At 40.4% G+C, this 14,856-nt stretch overlaps 2 protein-coding genes and 1 gene segment (V, D, J or C); all 3 read left to right on the top strand.

Moving 5' to 3' along the window:
* The first annotated feature begins 822 nt into the window (after positions 1-822).
* LOC130284878 (immunoglobulin kappa variable 3-20-like) lies at positions 823-4,416 on the top strand. The segment is given in 4 exon segments: positions 823-885; positions 982-1,279; positions 3,998-4,181; positions 4,348-4,416. Coding segments are annotated over 4 exon segments (600 nt in total).
* Positions 4,037-8,515, top strand: LOC130285449 (uncharacterized). Its single transcript, XM_056537209.1, has 2 exons — positions 4,037-4,092; positions 4,348-8,515. Exon 2 carries the CDS (start codon positions 4,604-4,606, stop codon positions 8,513-8,515), a length of 3,912 nt encoding a protein of 1,303 aa, XP_056393184.1. The 5' UTR covers positions 4,037-4,092; positions 4,348-4,603.
* Positions 8,481-14,856, top strand: part of LOC130335539 (uncharacterized) — a 125,424-nt gene continuing 119,048 nt past the window's right edge. The window contains exons 1-2 of the mRNA XM_056553905.1: positions 8,481-10,654; positions 10,910-11,023. Of these exons, the coding sequence (XP_056409880.1) occupies positions 8,963-10,408 (1,446 nt within the window). The 5' untranslated portion in view covers positions 8,481-8,962 and the 3' untranslated portion in view covers positions 10,409-10,654; positions 10,910-11,023. The remainder of the gene's footprint in view (positions 10,655-10,909; positions 11,024-14,856) is intronic.

Genomic DNA, 14,856 nt, shown 5'->3' on the forward strand with positions numbered 1-14,856 from the left:
CGCGGCCGCTCCCCCTGGTCTATGAGCTAGGACGAGAGCTGCCGCGATGCGCGAGTATACTGTGCATGCGCGTGGCAACTCGCACATTGCAGTGTTTCTGCTCGTAGTGGCCTATTGCCACTCCGAGGAGGCACATGTAAAGGCAGCATACACAGGTCCTTAAGCGGCGGATCCGTAGCAAAATACGCGCTGTAAATCCGCTCGTCTGATTGTACTATAAGATACTATATACTATGTGCAAAACAAAGTTTTTGGGCAGTAAAATGGTCTAAAAATTTACATTTTAATTCATAATAAAGTCCACAGTTATCTTATTGTATTCTATTGAATACAGTAGTTAAATGGTTCTCTGTAAATACACATATTATTACAGCCATAATTGTTACTTCTGTAAAATTGTCAGCAAGGTATGTACCAAATGCAGCTTTTTTTGCACTATAGCTATTGCCATAAAACAGCCAAATAATGAGTCTAAATAAACACCTTACAAGTAAATAAAAAGGAGACTGAAAATATATCTGAAGTTTTAGATATTTTTTTGCCTGAAAAACTGTTATTTGAGGCTCAAAATAAGTCTCAAAACCAGAGAGTGAACCGGCAGAACAACACAATTTTTGTATTTCTTTCCTTATCCGATCTCTTATATCTTCTCTTCACTGAATGGAGTTGTCATAAAGAGACAATAATTGTGATACTGAGAAGTAGAAGATCATTTGCATATGATATTTGTATATTGGCCCCCAGGGGCCTCTCCCCAGGGATTACAGCTGTTATATAGGAAACATTGTATAGGTGACATCTCTATAGTCTGTGCCTGTCACTCCAGAGACATAAAGATGGCTTCTCAGGGGCTTCTGCTGTGTGTCTTACTGATCTCTATTCATGGTGAGAGTTACTGACACAGTGTAACGTACAGCAGCACAGATGACATATTACAGCTATGATAGAAATACATCCATGTCTCCTCTTATTTATCCTCAGGATCCTGTGGATGGATTGTACTGACCCAATCTCCAGATTATATCTCTGTGTCCCCAGGAGATACAGCCACCGTCACATGTACATCCAGTATAGGTACATCGAGCAAATACATACACTGGTACCAACAGAAATCAGGACAACAACCAAATCTTCTTATATATGAAGACAGCAAAAGATATACAGGAGTCCCAGACCGGTTCACTGGATCTGTATCGAAAACGTCTGGAATTCTTACAATCAGAGGAGTGACAGAAGATGATATAGCAGATTATTACTGTCAGCAGAGTGATAGCAGCGGGTAACACAGTGATACAGAGCCGTACAATAACCTTCTTCCTCATTTACTTATAGAGAAGAATGATATGTTATATTATAGAGAGGAATCATATGTTATATTACAGAGAAGAATGATATATTATATTATATTATAGAGAAGAATGATATGTTATATTATAGAGAAGAATGATATGTTATATTATAGAGAAGAATGATATGTTATATTATAGAGAAGAATGATGTGTTATATTATAGAGAAGAATGATATGTTATATTATAGAGAAGAATGATATGTTATATTATAGAGAGGAATCATATGTTATATTACAGAGAAGAACGATATGTTATATTATATTATAGAGAAGAATGATATATTATATTATAGAGAAGAATGATATATTATATTATAGAGAAGAATGATATGTTATATTATAGAGAAGAATGATATGATATATTATAGAAAAGAATAATATGTTATATTATAGAGAAGAATGATATGTTATATTATAGAGAAGAATGATGTTATATTATAGAGAAGAATGATGTGTTATATTATAGAGAAGAATGATATGTTATATTATAGAGAAGAATGATGTTATATTATAGAGAAGAATGATATGTTATATTATAGAGAAGAATGATATATTATATTATAGAGAAGAATGATATATTATATTATAGAGAAGAATGATATGTTATATTATAGAGAAGAATTATATGATATATTATAGAAAAGAATAATATGTTATATTATAGAGAAGAATGATGTGTTATATTATAGAGAAGAATGATATGTTATATTATAGAGAAGAATGATATGTTATATTATAGAGAGGAATCATATGTTATATTACAGAGAAGAACGATATGTTATATTATATTATAGAGAAGAATGATATATTATATTATAGAGAAGAATGATATATTATATTATAGAGAAGAATGATATGTTATATTATAGAGAAGAATGATATGATATATTATAGAAAAGAATAATATGTTATATTATAGAGAAGAATGATATGTTATATTATAGAGAAGAATGATGTTATATTATAGAGAAGAATGATGTGTTATATTATAGAGAAGAATGATATGTTATATTATAGAGAAGAATGATGTTATATTATAGAGAAGAATGATATGTTATATTATAGAGAAGAATGATATATTATATTATAGAGAAGAATGATATATTATATTATAGAGAAGAATGATATGTTATATTATAGAGAAGAATGATGTTATATTATAGAGAAGAATGATGTGTTATATTATAGAGAAGAATGATATGTTATATTATAGAGAAGAATGATGTTATATTATAGAGAAGAATGATATGTTATATTATAGAGAAGAATGATATATTATATTATAGAGAAGAATGATATATTATGTTATAAAGAAGAATGATATGTTATATTATAGAGAAGAATGATATGTTATACTATAGAGAAAAATGATGTGTTATATTATAGAGAAGAATGATATGTTATATTATAGAGAAGAATGATATGTTATATTATAGAGAAGAATGATATGTTATATTATAGAGAAGAATGATATGTTATATTATAGAGAAGAATGATATATTATATTATAGAGAAGAATGATATGTTATATTATAGAGAGGAATGATATGTTATATTATAGAGAAGAATGATGTGTTATATTATAGAGAAGAATGATATGTTATATTATAGAGAAGAATGATATATTATATTATAGAGAAGAATGATATATTATATTATAAAGAAGAATGATATGTTATATTATAGAGAAGAATGATATGTTATACTATAGAGAAGAATGATATGTTATATTATAGAGAAGAATGATATGTTATATTATAGAGAAGAATGATATGTTATATTATAGAGAAGAATGATATATTATATTATAGAGAAGAATGATATGTTATATTATAGAGAGGAATGATATGTTATATTATAGAGAAGAATGATGTGTTATATTATAGAGAAGAATGATGTGTTATATTATAGAGAAGAATGATATATTATATTATAGAGAAGAATGATATGTTATATTATAGAGAGGAATGATATGTTATATTATAGAGAAGAATGATGTGTTATATTATAGGGAAGAATGATGTGTTATATTATAGGGAAGAATGATATGTTATATTATAGAGAAGAATGATATGTTATATTATAGAGAAGAATGATATGTTATATTATAGAGAAGAATGATATGTTATATTATAGAGAAGAATGATATGTTATATTATAGAGAAGAATGATATGTTATATTATAGAGAATAATGATATGTTATATTATAGAGAAGAATGATATGTTATATTATAGAGAAGAATGATATGTTATATTATAGAGAAGAATTATATGTTATATTATAGGGAAGAATGATATGTTATATTATAGAGAAGAATGATATGTTATATTATAGAGAAGAATGATATGTTATATTATAGAGAAGAATGATATGTTATATTATAGAGAAGAATGATATGTTATATTATAGAGAAGAATGATATGTTATATTATAGAGAGGAATGATATGTTATATTATAGAGAAGAATGATATGTTATATTATAGAGAGGAATGATATGTTATATTATAGAGAAGAATGATGTGTTCTTGTCATGCCTCCAGCATCTTTATGTACTGTAAAGTGAGCCTGATTACACAGGCACTCCATCTAGTGGCTGACTTTGCCTTTCAGTGATTTGTCCCTCTGCTCCTTCCATCCCTCCTCAGTGAAGTGAAGCATCTTGGGAGGAAGAACTCCATTACAGACTGTGCTAAGAAGAGAGAGACTACATACTCCATTGCCCCATGTGGCAGCATCGCTGGTAAGCTTATGGACTTGCCCTACAGTATTTCTCAGCCACAGCTTCTTCCAGCTACACAGACTCTTATGTTCCAGAGCAGCAGCTGCACTGTCTTAAGTTGTAATTAGCAGACCAGCTCTCTACATGTCATCCATGTTATTACATGCTATGTTTCAGATATGTTGTAATGCTGATATGTTGTAATGCTGATATGCTGATATGTTAGTTGTATATGAACATGTGTTTATTCATGTTTTCTGCTCTATTGTTTTCTAGTTTCACCGCGTGCTTATTACCTATGACTCAATAAATCTACAGACTTCACCATACAGTCTTGGCTATTGAAGAATAGGGCGGTTTATCTGCATGTCAGACTACACACACCACAGGGTAATGTGTAGCGAGGACAGAACAGTGAAACAGCGGCTACCCAGCCAGTGGGATACAAGACACAGAGACCTGCTATAGTGCAGCTACCTGCTCACAGATATACAGCACTCTCTGCACAGACAAGCATCTTCTTAAAGGCACAATGTCTCAGAAATCTTCACACAAATCCAGATCTGTTGCTTCTGTCTCCACAAAAGCTTCATCTATTAGCAGTGCAGTGGCCATTGCCCGCGCAAAAGCTGAAGCAGCTAAAACGCGAGCAGCATTCGCTGAGCAAGAAATGCAAATAAAAATAGAGAAGGCAAGGCTAGAAGCAACATTAGAGAAACTCGCTGCAGAAAAGGAGGCTGCAGCCACCATTGCTGAAGCAGAGTTCTTAGAGGCTATAGAGTATCCTGAAACACTACAGCGTGACAGCATACCAGGTATGAAGCTTAAATCGCAAGATCCATTGCAACGCACGTCAGAGTATGTAAATGAGCTCCCAGGTTCAGACAGCAATACTGATCCAGTACAAAAGCCCAAACGTTGTACCATAAGTGAAATAGGCCCAGTACAGCATGAAGTGCCATCCTGGGTCAACTACAAGCAAGAGAACAACTCGGCTGGTAATAACCTCATTACAGGTCAAGCAGTCAAGCCAGATCACCTCACTGTTGCATCTCCCCTGACGCCAAGGCAGCATGATACTGGCCAGCACAACCAAGAGACTACTAACAGGTATGAGCATACCCCATATTCTTACCAGGGTAGTACACCACCAGTATACCCTGCTGTCTACCAGACCACAATGGACTTTGCAAAGTTTTTTACACGGCGCGAACTAGTCGCAAAAGGAATTGTGACGTTCAATGATCGTCCTGAAGACTATAGAGCCTGGAGATCTTCCTTTCAGAATGTCACAAGAGACTTAGACCTGTCATGTAGTGAAGAGGTGGACCTCTTGGTCAAATACCTGGGGGAAGAGTCAAGCAAACATGCAGCTAGGATCAGGGCTATCAATATAAACTACCCCGAGACTGGTCTTAAAATGATTTGGAGCAGACTTGATGAGTGCTATGGCTCAGCAGAGGTTATAGAAAGTGCCCTCTACAAAAGAATTGAGGACTTTCCCAGGATAACCAACAAAGGCTATCAGAAACTCAGAGAACTTAGTGACTTACTAATGGAACTTCAAGTTGCCAAATCTGAAGGGGACTTACAAGGACTTGCATACCTTGACACAGCAAGAGGTGTCAACCCTTTAGTTCAAAAACTACCCTTCAACCTACAAGAGAAGTGGATTACCCATGGTTCCACATATAAATATAAACATAATGTCCCATTTCCTCCATTCTCTGTTTTTGTTGATTTTGTGCATAATCAAGCAAAGATAAGAAATGACCCTAGTTTTGATCTTACATTGTCATGTGCCACTCCAGTTCTCAATTCCCGCAAAACCTCAGTGGCAGTACACAAGACTAATGTTTCTCCTCCAGATTTTATTCACAGGCCGGCAAGCCAAGCAGAGGTAAAGGCACGGGATCCAAGCAAGCAGTGTCCCATACATCAAAAGCCTCATCCTCTCCTAAAATGTAGAGCCTTCAGAGAGAAACCAGTTGAAGACCGCAAAAGATTCCTGAAAGAGAATGGCATCTGTTACAAGTGCTGTGGATCAACATCTCATTTTGCCAAGGATTGCAAGGTCAGTGTAAAATGCACAGAATGTGACACCACAGATCACAACACAGCTTTACACCCTGGTCCAGCACCATGGGCTTCACAGAGCGCTTCAAGTGACACTGAGCATGGCGGGGAGAAAGGAAACACTGCTATAGCTTCACCAGAGGTCACTTCACAATGCACAGAAGTGTGCAAAGGGACATTAGGCAGCAGATCCTGCTCTAAAATCTGTCTAGTCAGAGTCTACCCAAAAGGCCAAAAAGACAAAGCTGTAAAACTGTATGCTATACTGGATGATCAGAGTAATAGATCCTTAGCCAGATCAACATTCTTTGACATCTTCAAAACTCAAGGACCAAGCACTCCATACTCCTTAAAAACCTGTGCAGGTACCACATCCACAATGGGGAGGAAGGCCACCGGCTACCAAATTGAATCCTTAGATGGACAGACTTGCCTTCCCTTGCCTACCATAATTGAGTGCAACCAAATTCCTGACAACAGATCTGAAATTCCTACAAGAGAGGTAGCAAGCTATCATTCACACCTAAAGAGCATGGCACATCTTATACCAGAACTTGATCATCAGGCACAGATAATCCTACTTCTTGGGAGAGATATTTTACAAGTACACAAGGTGAGACGTCATATTAATGGTCCCAATAATGCTCCCTATGCCCAAAAGCTAGACCTAGGATGGGTCATAATAGGAGATGTATGCTTGGGACGCATGCACACTCCCACCTCTGTGACCAGCATGCTCACCAATATGCTAGACAATGGTCGACCTTCTCTTTTCCAACCATGCAACAACAACTTTCATGTCAAAGAATTGCCATACTGCAACCAACTGCTCTGCACCTATACAGATCTTCCGTGTGACAGCCATGCAGCATCTAACATTTATGAAGATCAGTTAGGTTGTACAGTATTTCAGAGAACAACGAAGGATAATCAAGTGGCAATGTCAATAGAGGACAAGTTGTTTTTAGACATAATGCACAATGGATTTGTTAAAGATGAAACTAACAGCTGGGTCGCACCTCTTCCATTCAGGAGTCCCAGACAACGCCTGCCTAATAACAGAGAGCAAGCTCTAAAACGTTTCTCTTCTCTCAAGCACAACCTGCAGAGGAAACAAGAAATGAGAAACCACTTCTTCACCTTCATGAAAAAGATATTTGAAAATGGCCATGCAGAGATAGCTCCCAAACTCAAAGACTTTGAGGAATGCTGGTACCTACCAATGTTTGGAGTATACCACCCAAAGAAACCAGGCCAAATCAGGGTGGTGTTTGACTCTAGTGCCAAGTTTGAGGGTGTCTCTTTAAATGATGTTCTCTTGACAGGTCCAGACCTGAACAACAAACTTATGGGAGTACTCATGCGCTTCCGCAATGATTCTATTGCCTTCACCGCTGACATTCAACAAATGTTTCATTGTTTCCTTGTCAAAAAGGAAGACAGGAATTTCTTAAGATTTCTCTGGTACAGAGACAATGATCTTTCTAAAGAAGTTATAGAGTATCGTATGAGAGTGCACATCTTTGGCAACAGTCCTTCGCCATCAGTTGCAATTTATGGACTCAAAAGGTCTGCTCAAGAAGGTGAGGCGGAATATGGATCAGATGTCAGAAAATTCGTAGAAAAGGACTTCTATGTTGATGACTGCCTAAAAGCTATGCCTTCAAATGAGACTGCTATTAATCTCCTCAGGAGAGCTCAAGAAATGCTTGCCTACTCAAACCTCAGGCTTCACAAAATAGCCTCCAATAGTCAAGAACTAATAGAGGCCTTTCCATCTCAGGATCGCTGTAGTGATTTGAAAGACCTGGACTTAGGGACTGACCCTATGCCAGTACAACGCAGCCTTGGACATCTCTGGAATCTAAAATCGGACACATTCATCTTCCAAGCCAGCAAGGAGGAAAAGCCCTTCACACGTAGAGGTGTTCTGTCCACCATAAATAGCTTGTATGATCCCTTGGGGTTTGCAGCTCCTGTTACAATTCAAGGTAAAGCCCTACTCAGAAACTTAACCCGTGAAACATCTGACTGGGACACACCTTTACCAGCCGATCAAAGGATTCAGTGGGAAGAGTGGAAAAACTCTCTTACAGCTTTATCTAAACTCAATGTAGCTAGACCCTATGCACCAGTGCCTTCTACAGAAATACAAAGCCAAAAACTCTACATATTTTCAGATGCTTCTGTCAAGGCAATTGCTGCTGTGGCCTATATTAAAACCATGGACTCTAAAGGACAATGCCATGTCGGATTTGTCATGGGTAAAACCAAACTTGCACCATACCCTGAGCACACTGTACCCAGACTAGAACTATGTGCTGCTGTACTAGCTGTTGAGGTAGCTGAATTAATTACATCTGAATAGAACATTGACCTAAAAGATGTTGCATTCTACACAGACAGTAAGGTGGTCTTAGGTTATATCTACAATGAAACCAGAAGATTCTATGTATATGTTAACAACAGAGTGTTACGGATTAGGAGATCTGTCCATCCAAAGCAGTGGCACTATGTACCTACAGACCAGAACCCTGCTGATCATGCTACTAGAGCCGTTGCTGCTAATCATTTGAATAACACTACGTGGTTTTCAGGACCAAAATTCTTGTACAACCCAGAGCAAGCTACCGTGAAAGACTTTGAATTAGTGGGTGCAGAGTTGGATGTTGAAATCCGCCCTCAGGTGTCTACACTCCCCACAACAACCTCAGATAACCAACTCGGATCTCAGAGATTCAAACGATTTTCAACCTGGAAGTCACTTGTTCGAGCTATTACCTGTTTAACTCACATAACTTGCTCATTCAGTAGTATGAGAACTTCTAGTCTAAATGAATGTAAAGGCTGGCATCACTGTACAAAGGTCTATGCAGTATCAGACCTGGAACATTCAAGAAATCACATTATCTATACTGTTCAACAAGAAGCCTACTCTAGAGAGATCGAGAGCCTCACCAACAAGAGACCATTACCTAAGGACAGTGTATTGAGTAAGCTTGACCCATTCATTGATAGCAATGGCCTACTGAGAGTAGGAGGCCGACTTAAGGAAGCAAAGCTGGAGTACAAAGAGAAAAGCCCTCTTATAATCCCTGGTTATTGCCATATTGCTGCTTTACTCGTGAACCATTACCACAATGAGGTCAGACATCAAGGAAGACTATTTACAGAAGGTGCTTTAAGAGTTGCTGGCCTATGGATTATCGGTGCAAAAAGGCTCATCAGCAGTATCATCTTTAAATGTGTCACCTGTCGCAAACTTCGGGGTCTAAATCAAACACAAAAGATGGCTAATCTACCAGCAGACAGGCTTGACACAGAACCTCCTTTCACCAATGTTGGCCTTGATGTTTTTGGACCTTGGTCAATCACCACTGTACGTACTAGAGGCGGTCAGGCTAACAGTAAGCGATGGGCAGTTCTATTTACCTGTATGTCTATCAGAGCTATTCATATAGAAGTTATTGAGTCCCTAGACACCTCAAGCTTCATTAATGCTCTCAGGCGTTTTATTGCTATCCGAGGCCCTGTCAAACACATTCGTTCAGACAGAGGTACTAACTTTGTTGGAGCAGCCAAAGAATTAAAAATTCTTTCAAATGTGGACTACAAAAGTGTTGAAAAATTCTTGAGTAACCAAAGTTGCATATGGACATTCAACCCACCGCACTCTTCTCATATGGGAGGATCCTGGGAAAGAATGATCGGCATAGTTCGAAGAATTCTTGACTCTATTTTTCTACAGATGGGCACAACAAGACTCACCCATGAAAGTCTAATTACCTTTATGGCAGAAATTGTAGCTATAGTAAATGCAAGACCTCTCACCCCAGTCCCTAGTGATCCAGAGGAACCTCTCTTATTAACTCCTGCCACTTTGCTTACTCAAAAAACAGGGACATTCAATGCTCCTCCAGGAGAATTCGATTCCAAAGATTTGTATAAACGTCAATGGAGACAAGTGCAAAGCCTTGCAAATACCTTCTGGGACAGATGGCGTAAACAATATTTATCTACATTGCAACCACGGAACAAATGGCAAATCACCAAACCTAACCTAAAAGATGGTGACATTGTTCTTGTAAAAGACTGTCAAGTTCAAAGAAACCATTGGCCTCTTGGCTTAGTCACCAAAATATTCCCTAGTGAAGATGGACATGTTCGCAAAGTAGAAGTGAAGATAGCAAAAGGAAGTGAATCCAAGTTGTTTCTCAGACCAATATCTGAACTAATTTTGCTTCTATCTTCTGAAGACTAAATTGGTGGCATCCACGGATACCAAGCGGGGAGTGTCATGCCTCCAGCATCTTTATGTACTGTAAAGTGAGCCTGATTACACAGGCACTCCATCTAGTGGCTGACTTTGCCTTTCAGTGATTTGTCCCTCTGCTCCTTCCATCCCTCCTCAGTGAAGTGAAGCATCTTGGGAGGAAGAACTCCATTACAGACTGTGCTAAGAAGAGAGAGACTACATACTCCATTGCCCCATGTGGCAGCATCGCTGGTAAGCTTATGGACTTGCCCTACAGTATTTCTCAGCCACAGCTTCTTCCAGCTACACAGACTCTTATGTTCCAGAGCAGCAGCTGCACTGTCTTAAGTTGTAATTAGCAGACCAGCTCTCTACATGTCATCCATGTTATTACATGCTATGTTTCAGATATGTTGTAATGCTGATATGTTGTAATGCTGATATGCTGATATGTTAGTTGTATATGAACATGTGTTTATTCATGTTTTCTGCTCTATTGTTTTCTAGTTTCACCGCGTGCTTATTACCTATGACTCAATAAATCTACAGACTTCACCATACAGTCTTGGCTATTGAAGAATAGGGCGGTTTATCTGCATGTCAGACTACACACACCACAGGGTAACGTGTAGCGAGGACAGAACAGTTATATTATAGGGAAGAATGATATGTTATATTATAGGGAAGAATGATATGTTATATTATAGAGAAGAATGATATGTTATATTATAGAGAAGAATGATATGTTATATTATAGAGAAGAATGATATGTTATATTATAGAGAAAAATGATATGTTATATTATAGAGAAGAATGATATGTTATATTATAGAGAAGAATGATATGTTATATTATAGAGAAAAATGATATATTATATTATAGAGAAGAATGATATGTTATATTATAGAGAAGAATGACATGTTATATTATAGAGAAGAATGATATATTATATTATAGAGAAGAATGATATATTATATTATAGAGAAGAATATGTTATATTATATAGAAGAATGATATGTTATATTATAGAGAAGAATGATATGTTATACTATAGAGAAGAATGATATATTATATTATAGAGAAGAATGATATGTTATATTATAGAGAAGAATGATATATTATATTATAGAGAAGAATTGTTACGCCGAGCGCTCCGGGTCCCCGCTCCTCCCCGGAGCGCTTGCTACACTCTCGCTACTGCAGCGCTCCGGTCAGATCCACTGACCCGGTGCGCTGCGATACCGCCTCCAGCCGGGATGCGATTCGCGATGCGGGTGGCGCCCGCTCGCGATGCGCACCCCGGCTCCCGTACCTGACTCGCTCTCCGTCGGTCCTGTCCCGGCGCGCGCGGCCCCGCTCCCTAGGGCGCGTGCGCGCTGGGTCTCTGCGATTTAAAGGGCCACTGCGCCGCTGATTGGCGCAGTGGTTCTAATTAGTGTGTTCACCTGTGCACTCCCTATTTATACCTCACTTCCCCTGCACTCCCTCGCCGGATCTTGTTGCCATTGTGCCAGTGAAAGCGTTTCCTTGTGTGTTCCTAGCCTGTGTTCCAGACCTCCTGCCGTTGCCCCTGACTACGATCCTTGCTGCCTGCCCCGACCTTCTGCTACGTCCGACCTTGCTTCTGTCTACTCCCTTGTACCGCGCCTATCTTCAGCAGTCAGAGAGGTTGAGCCGTTGCTAGTGGATACGACCTGGTCACTACCGCCGCAGCAAGACCATCCCGCTTTGCGGCGGGCTCTGGTGAAAACCAGTAGTGACTTAGAACCGGTCCACTAGCACGGTCCACGCCAATCCCTCTCTGGCACAGAGGATCCACCTCCTGCCAGCCGGCATCGTGACAGTAGATCCGGCCATGGATCCCGCTGAAGTTCCTCTGCCAGTTGTCGCCGACCTCACCACGGTGGTCGCCCAGCAGTCACAACAGATAGCACAACAAGGCCACCAGCTGTCTCAACTGACCGTGATGCTACAGCAGCTACTACCTCAGCTTCAGCAATCATCTCCTCCGCCAGCTCCTGCACCTCCTCCACAGCGAGTGGCCGCTTCAGGCCTACGACTATCCTTGCCGGATAAATTTGATGGGGACTCTAAATTTTGCCGTGGCTTTCTTTCTCAATGTTCCCTGTACTTGGAGATGATGTCGGACCAGTTTCCTACTGAAAGGTCTAAGGTGGCTTTCGTAGTCAGCCTTCTGTCTGGAAAAGCTCTGTCATGGGCTACACCGCTCTGGGACCGCAATGACCCCGTCACTGCCTCTGTACACTCCTTCTTCTCGGAAATTCGAAGTGTCTTTGAGGAACCTGCCCGAGCCTCTTCTGCTGAGACTGCCCTGTTGAACCTGGTCCAGGGTAATTCTTCCGTTGGCGAGTACGCCGTACAATTCCGTACTCTTGCTTCAGAACTATCCTGGAATAATGAGGCCCTCTGCGCGACCTTTAAAAAAGGCCTATCCAGCAACATTAAAGATGTTCTGGCCGCACGAGAAATCCCTGCTAACCTACATGAACTCATTCATCTAGCCACTCGCATTGACATGCGTTTTTCCGAAAGGCGTCAGGAGCTCCGCCAGGATATGGACTTTGTTCGCACGAGGCGTTTTTTCTCCCCGGCTCCTCTCTCCTCTGGTCCCCTGCAATCCGTTTCTGTGCCTCCCGCCGTGGAGGCTATGCAGGTCGACCGGTCTCGCCTGACACCTCAAGAGAGGACACGACGCCGCATGGAGAATCTCTGCCTGTACTGTGCCGGTACCGAACACTTCCTGAAGGATTGTCCTATCCGTCCTCCCCGCCTGGAAAGACGTACGCTGACTCCGCACAAAGATGAGACAGTCCTTGATGTCAACTCTGCTTCTCCACGTCTTACTGTGCCTGTGCGGATATCTGCCTCTACCTTCTCCTTCTCTACTATGGCCTTCTTGGATTCCGGATCTGCAGGAAATTTTATTTTGGCCTCTCTCATCAACAGGTTCAACATCCCGGTGACCAGTCTCGCCAGACCCCTCTACATCAATTGTGTTAACAATGAAAGATTGGACTGTACCATACGTTTCCGCACGGAGCCCCTCCTAATGTGCATCGGACCTCATCATGAGAAAATTGAGTTTTTGGTCCTCCCCAATTGCACTTCCGAAATTCTCCTTGGACTACCCTGGCTTCAACACCATTCCCCAACCCTGGATTGGTCCACTGGGGAGATCAAGAGTTGGGGTCCCTCTTGTTCCAAGGACTGCCTTAAACCGGTTCCCAGTACTCCCTGCCGTGACCCTGTGGTTCCCCCTGTAACCGGTCTCCCTAAGGCCTATATGGACTTTGCGGATGTTTTTTGCAAAAAACAAGCTGAGACTTTACCTCCTCACAGGCCTTATGACTGTCCGATTGACCTCCTCCCGGGCACTACTCCACCCCGGGGCAGAATTTATCCTCTCTCTGTCCCAGAGACTCTTGCTATGTCTGAGTACATCCAGGAAAATTTAAAAAAGGGCTTTATCCGCAAATCCTCCTCTCCTGCCGGAGCCGGATTTTTCTTTGTGTCCAAAAAAGATGGCTCCCTACGTCCTTGCATTGACTACCGCGGCCTTAATAAAATCACGGTAAAAAACCGCTACCCCCTACCTCTCATCTCTGAACTCTTTGATCGCCTCCAAGGTGCCCACATCTTTACCAAACTGGACTTAAGAGGTGCTTATAATCTCATCCGCATCAGAGAGGGGGATGAATGGAAAACGGCATTTAACACTAGAGATGGACACTTTGAGTATCTGGTCATGCCCTTTGGCCTGTGCAACACCCCTGCCGTCTTCCAAGACTTTGTTAATGAAATTTTTCGTGATCTCTTATATTCCTGTGTTGTTGTATATCTGGACGATATCCTGATTTTTTCTGCCAACCTAGAAGAACACCGCCAGCATGTCCGCATGGTTCTTCAGAGACTTCGTGACAATCAACTTTATGCCAAAATGGAGAAATGTCTGTTTGAATGTCAATCTCTTCCTTTCCTAGGATACTTGGTCTCTGGCCAGGGACTACAAATGGATCCAGAGAAACTCTCTGCCGTCTTAGATTGGCCACGCCCCTCCGGACTCCGGGCTATCCAACGTTTTTTGGGGTTCGCCAATTATTACAGACAATTTATTCCACATTTTTCCACCATTGTGGCTCCTATCGTGGCTTTAACCAAAAAGAATGCCAATCCTAAGTCATGGCCTCCTCAAGCGGAAGACGCCTTTAAACAGCTCAAGTCTGCCTTTTCTTCGGCTCCCGTGCTCTCCAGACCTGACCCATCTAAACCCTTCCTATTGGAGGTTGATGCCTCCTCAGTAGGAGCCGGAGCGGTCCTTCTACAAAAAAATTCTTCCGGGCATGCTGTTACTTATGGGTTTTTTTCTAGGACCTTCTCTCCGGCTGAGAGGAACTACTCCATCGGGGATCGAGAGCTGCTAGCCATTAAATTAG

The sequence above is a fragment of the Hyla sarda genome, chromosome 1, assembly GCF_029499605.1.
Source record: "Hyla sarda isolate aHylSar1 chromosome 1, aHylSar1.hap1, whole genome shotgun sequence".
Classification (NCBI taxonomy): domain Eukaryota; kingdom Metazoa; phylum Chordata; class Amphibia; order Anura; family Hylidae; genus Hyla; species Hyla sarda.

Excerpts from the sequence above, each read along its gene's own strand:
- LOC130285449 (XM_056537209.1), top strand. The coding sequence starts at position 4,604 with ATGTCTCAGAAATCTTCACACAAATCCAGATCTGTTGCTTCTGTCTCC.